The following is a 6,528-nucleotide window of genomic DNA, read 5'->3' as shown; positions in this document are numbered from 1 at the left end:
AGGGAGTGGGGATTAAGAATTCTGTTTTGGGGCCGGCCCGGTGGTGCACTTGGTAGAGTGCAGCGCTTGAGAGCGCCGGTGGCGCTCCCGCCGAGGGTTCGGATCCCATATAGAGACCGGTCCGCTCACTGTTTGAGTGCGGTGCGGGCGCGACACCGAGGGTTGCGATCCAGTTGCCGGTCGCGGTACAGGTGCGACACCGAGGGTTGTGATCCCGTTACAGGTCACGAAAAAAGACAGAAAGGAAAAAAAAAAAAGAATTCTGTTTTGGGGCCAGCCCTGTGGCTCACTTGGGTGAGTGTGGTGCTGGTAGCACTGAGGCCGTGGGTTCGGATACTATATAGGGATGGCTGGTGCACTCACTGGCTGAGTGTGGTACGGACAACACCAAGCCGAGGGTTACGATCCCCTTACCGGTCAGAAAAAAAAAAAAGAATTCTGTTTTGAACATGTTATGTATGAAATACCTATTAGACATCCAAGTTGAAATGCCAATAGTCTTTGTTATAAATGAGATTAAAGCTCAGGGGATAGAGCTGGTGATAGAGACTTGAGAGTTATTAGGTACAGATGGTATTTAAAGGCAAGAGACTAGAGGAGAGTGAGTGTAAACAGAGGTGATAAAGAGGCCCAAAGGATTGAGTCCTGGGGCATTGGGAGGGGGGCCAGCAAAACAAATACATGGTAGCAATGAAATTGGTAATGTTGGCTGTGGCAATAGCTTCCAGCTTGGTTGAATGGGCAGGGAGAAGATCTACCTTGGGTAGTAAGTGTTTGCAAGTGGCTTCCCTGACCTGCTGACTGTGGAAAGGCAGCTTTTTGCGGAGTGAAAGGATGTCCCCACAGGCAGGGCGAGGCTGTTATTCCAGCCTCCTGCATCTCTAGACGATGATGGGTGGTTGCAGGGGATAGAGGTTCTAGCCACTTTCTCTGGGAGTGGTGTGGAAGCTGTGTTACAGCCTTCCTGTGATGAGGTGTGCATTTTGTGCCTTTATATTTTATAGTGTTATTCGAGTGCCTGGGTTTAGACTTCTTTTGTTGAGTCTCTTCAGTAAAGAAATCAGGAGACAAGGCATATGCTTATGTCATCATCTTCCTGGAATCCTACTTCCACGTTCATTTGTAATAGCTGTGTAGCTTTTCATCGTATGATTATACTACCATCTAGATAGCTAGTCTCTACATTGTTGGAGATATTGTTTGGTTCAGTATTTTACTGTTACAAATTGCTGCCACAGACAGACTTTTTCATATAACTTTGAGTAATTGTATGAGTTTGTTTGGTAGATTCCTAGAAGTGGAATTGCTCTATCAAAATATATGTGCATTTTAAATTTTAATAATAGTGGCTAAACTACCCTCCATCAAGATTCTGTGCTCAATTTTTAATTTTGGTTTCAACTGAATGCACAATTATTCTGTGAAAACAGGCAACGGGCTATTTCTCGTGGCAGACTAAGGCGACTTAGTTTTTCTATCAAATAGATGGTGAGAGTGACATTGTAGGGGCTACATCAGTTTGATTACTTTGATTTTTTTTTCTCTTTCATTACAATGTTCAGTTAATATCTTTTGTCCATGCTACAAGGTAAACATAAAGGGAAAAGAAAACAAAGGTGTGAACTGACTTTTCAACAGACTTGTTCTTGAAAAGACAAGTATCAGTCTAGAAGTGGAAATGATTGAGATTCACTAACATAATATTTTGTGTTATCTCCACTAGCCTCATTTTAGGTTACAGAATTCTTTGATATTTGTTCCTTTTTGTTAACTAGAAAGGCCTGGATTATGAGCCTTGTGATAAGAGAATTGAGTGAGGATGTAGTTTTGGTGCCTTTTCTTTTCCCATTAAAAAAGCCTTGTCTCAACAAAGCAAACTTTGGTGTTGAAGTCAACACATGCAGACATATATTTAAATTATTTAGTAAAAGTAGGAATAGATATAGGTGCAGCTATATGATAATTTAGGAAATTTGGTATTTAGGTATCAATAATATGGAATATGAACTGGTGTTGTCCTCAGTTAACATTAGCTAGTGCAGTGGTTTTCAAAATTTCGGCCCACCTAGAAAGTACCAAATATTTTGCTGTGTGCTTCACATGCTAGGTCTCCTAAAATACAGGTAGAGGTGACCCTATGTTATAGATGATGAAACTGAGACTCTGAGCGATTTCGTAACCTGCCCAACATCACAGTTCAGCACTTTGACACAACATATTATTTCCTGTCCTGTAGGAGGGCAAATAAAAGAGATATTGTATGTATTTAATATCATTAAAGAGATATTGTATGTAATGTTTATTGGTTGTGTTACATGTACCTTTGTCATTTTAGGGGAGTGCCCAAAGTCTTCTACAGACAAAAAATTATTCAGATGTGTGCAGAAATTGTCGGGAAAAATACAAAACTCTGAGTAGTCTGTACAGTGAAATGCAAAAAATGAATGAACTTGAGAATAAGGCTGAACCTGGAACACATTTATGCATTGATGTGGAAGATGCTGTAAGTACTTTGCTTCAGATATGATACATATTTTGCAGTGTTGTTGAATAGTACATAATAGTTACAAAGTAGTAAAGTTTTAGAATAGTCTGTCAAAATGGAAATTAATCACACACTTCATAAGTGAGTTGATAATTTGGTACATTTTGTTTTTTAAATTTGAAAATGTGTGCCATTTTCAGAGGTGTGGACATTGTTGTCTGTCAAAAATGGAAATTAATCACACACTTCATAAGTGAGTTGATAATTTGGTACATTTTGTTTTTTAAATTTGAAAATGTGTGCCATTTTCAGAGGTGTGGACATTGTGTGTTGTATGTTTATATTTCAGATTTTTGTATATGTGATGCTAATTCAAGAAGTTTCTAAATTTTACTATGAGGTGTTTCAGAAGCCCTTCCTCCATCACTTCCTATCCCACTGCTTTATCTCTTTATATCTCTTACCATCTGAAAATTTTTATTCACTTATAGTCTGTCTCCCTCACTAAAATATAAGCCACATTAGGACAAGGACCTAGTCTTTTTTGTATACCATTCAGTATTTAGGACAATGCCTGGCATGTGGGCTCTTAATAAATATGTATTAATTAAATGAATGATCAACAAAAAAAGCTTTTTTTCTCTGTTGTATAGCCTGCTTTCACATGGGGTACCACTAGATGGCAATCATGCCTTTTTGGGCAATATGATGCCTTTGTATTGAGGAATTAGAGGAGAGTGAGAAATTATTGTCTCAAAGTAGAGAACTTGAGGTCAGAATTGATAAGTTTAATCATTGAGAATAATGAGTGTGAATTATTACAGGAGCTCAGAAGGAACTATAGTGGACCAGTAATATTCAGGATGGTAAAAAGCACTTAAAATGGATGCACCGTGAGGATTTTTTGTTTTTGTTTTTACTGCTCTATTCTTATTGCCTAGAACAGTACCTGATTTCTAATAGGCTCTCAATAAATAAGAAATATTTTTTTAATGAATGAAATAAGGTCTAACTCTTCCTATTGGTACAAGTTCTCTGAGAGGTGGGAAAGGGGAAGGGGGAGGGGGGACTAGCAAGAAATTGGTAAAGGGCCACAAAAAATGATTACATGGTGTAATGTTGAATATACTAATTATCCTGATTTGAGCATCAAACATTGCACAGAGGTATTGATATTCAATACTGTACCATGCAGATATGTACAATCGATTATGTTTCAATTAAAAACAAACAAAAAACCAAGTTCTCTGTTTGAAAGCTATGAATGGCTGACATTCTAGAATACTCTGGTCAGTATTATGAATTTAGAATATGAATTTTTTTGTATGGGTATAAATTTATACAATGATTAATTGTGAACCAGCTTATTTTCCTGGTAGAAGAAATTGTCCTCAACCATCAGTAGATTTTTAGGGATGTGTATTTAGTCTGCATTCTGGGTGCCTTTTTAAATATTAAGAAAATAACTGTATGAAATTGAAGACAAGGCTGGCCAGTTAGCTCAGTAAGTTAGAGCATGGTGCAGTAACACCAAAGTCAAGGTTTCAATCCCTGTACTGGCCAGCCGCAAAAAAAAAAAAAAGGCTGGCTGCTTAGCTTAGTTGGTTAGAGCATGATGCTGGTATCACCAAGGTCCAGGGTTTGGTTCCTATACTGGCCAGTCCCTCCATCCCCCCCACCAAAGGTGAAGACAAGTGAATATAAAATAGAATAATATTATTTGTTGTTGTTCCAGATGAACATTACTCGAAAACTTTGGAGTCGAACTTTCAACTGTTCAGTCCCTTGCAGTGACACGGTGCCTGTAATTGCTGTATCTGTGTTCATTCTCTTTCTACCTGTTGTCTTCTACCTTAGTAGCTTTCTTCATTCGGAGCAAAAGAAACGCAAACTCATTCTACGTAAGTTTGTTTACAATTATTCATTTATTTAGATAAAACCATGTATTTAAAAAATTCAGGCCTGTTTTAGAATTGATATATTCTCTGAGAACTCAGTATATTAGCCTAAATGGTTTTAGTTTTTGCAATTATGCTTACTAATAGAAGTGTGAGAATTTAATAAATGCAGATAATCAAAAATCAAGGGACAGAATCTTTCAGTTGATTTAATTGAGAAAGCTAGACTACCCTCCGAATAAATAAGATGGGCAACATCAGAAGAATGGCAACAGCAGCTTTGTGGTCCTGATCTGGCAGTAGCAGGCAGATATAGACAGCTCTTAGGCCCATTGGAGTCATGGAAAAACCACCTAAAAGTGTGGCAGGTTCTTCCTAGAACCTATAGCTAGCATGCAGACAATTTGTTTTTGAACAGATTGGAATTGTAGTCCAAGGACATTACTTAATGTATAGTTTGTGCTCAATATGTATTAATTTTCCCCATCAAATAGGGTAGAGCAAAAGAAGTACTAACTAGAAGATCCCATCTAGCTGAGGAAGAGTGGCTTCTAAGTCACATGGGTTTCTTGTTTATTATCAGAAGGGAAGTATGGACTTACTCTTTAGTAATTTCAGTTTCTAAAAAAAACATTTTTTGAGGAAAAAGGTTAATCTTTTTTCTCAAATATTGTTTGTAATCTAGGAACATATAATATAAAAATTCTTTCCCATTAAGCTTCTTTCTAGCACTTCTTCATCTAACTTTACTTCTACTATATCTAACTTAAAAAAAAGAAAAAGTTAGCCGTAGATCACTTTGAACTGAATTGGTAATGTCTTGTCACCTTTGAATGCTAGCTATGAGAGGGGAGAGTCTTTGTCATGGGTGTGTTTAATAAAGCTTTTTGAAGGTGGCCAGCATTCTGTAAATATGGAATAGCCAATTCTAAAAGCACTATTGAGGATAACAGCAAAATATGGTAGGGACCTTCAGTACTGAGGAACTTTATTTTTCAGAGTTTGATATACTTTTAAAGCTTAGCATCTTATTTGCCTTGCAAATCTATTTAACTTTGTGGAAGGTATTTACTGCTGCTGATCAGGGTTTTTTGTATGTTTGTTTTCACAGTAAAAGTCACTACCATCCATCTGCTGTGCAAACCATAAACCTTGTAGTCATTTCTTAATTTTTTTCTTTCTTTTATTTCCCCATTCTCACGTTCCCCTCCCTACCTCCTTCAATTCATCAGCAAATATGCTGCCAGCCCTACTTCCAAAATGATACCTTTTTAAAAACTTTTAAAAAATTTATTGTAACAAAGTTGATTGTACTTCTCTGTGGGATATAGAGTTGAACATCAACACCCACATGCAATATGTGGTGCTCACATCAGAGTAATTATTCAAGGGCTGGCCTGTGGCTCACTTGGGAGAGCATGGTGCTGACAACACCAAGTCAAGTGTTAAGATCCCCTTACTGGTCATCTTTAAAAAAAAAGAATAATTGTTATATTCAATAATATACACCATCATTGCTATTGATAGCCTTTCTCCCTCCCCCTCCCTCCCTACTTCTAATAGCCCAGTTGCCCTTTTTTTTGGTCTTTTTGTCTTTTTCCGTGTCCGGCAACAGATCGCAACCCTCAGTGTTGCCCCCGTACCGGACCGGGGACCGGCAACGGGATTGCAACCCTCGGTGCTGCTCCCGCGCCTCGCTCAGCCAGTGAGCGGGAACCGGTCTGTATGTGGGATCCAAACCCTCGGGCGGGAGCGCCGCCGCGCTTCCCAAGCGGCGCACTTATCCAGTGCACCACCGGGCCGGCCCAGCCCAGTTGTCCTTTTGAAAGTTCAGTGTATTATTGGGAATGTTGTATCTTTCTTTATTTTATTTATATGTTTATTATTTTAGCTCCCACTTATGAGTGAGAACATACGGTATTTCTCTTTCTGTGCCTGGCTTATTTCACTTAATATGATTTTCTCTAAGTTCATCTATGTTGCTGCAAATGGCAATATTTCATTCTTTTTTATAGCTGAGTAATATTTCGTTGTGTATATAAACCACAGCAAAATTATATCTTTTTTTTTTTTTTTTTAAGATGACTGGTAAGGGGATCTTAACCCTTGACTTGGTGTTGTCAGCACCACGCTCTCCCAAGTGAG

The 6,528-nt window shown here is 38.2% G+C and overlaps 1 protein-coding gene across 1 annotated transcript in view; it reads left to right on the top strand.

The window, feature by feature from the left end:
- Window positions 1-6,528, top strand: part of OSTM1 (osteopetrosis associated transmembrane protein 1) — a 108,130-nt gene that overhangs the window by 74,244 nt on the left and 27,358 nt on the right. The window contains exons 6-7 of the mRNA XM_008581765.1: window positions 2,336-2,503; window positions 4,221-4,386. Coding sequence (XP_008579987.1) covers window positions 2,336-2,503; window positions 4,221-4,386 — 334 coding nt within the window. The remainder of the gene's footprint in view (window positions 1-2,335; window positions 2,504-4,220; window positions 4,387-6,528) is intronic.

Source organism: Galeopterus variegatus, unplaced genomic scaffold, assembly GCF_000696425.1.
Source record: "Galeopterus variegatus unplaced genomic scaffold, G_variegatus-3.0.2 Scaffold2453, whole genome shotgun sequence".
NCBI lineage: Eukaryota > Metazoa > Chordata > Mammalia > Dermoptera > Cynocephalidae > Galeopterus > Galeopterus variegatus.
The sequence above is the reverse complement of the archived record's forward strand: the minus strand, read 5'-3'. Positions and strand labels throughout refer to the sequence as shown.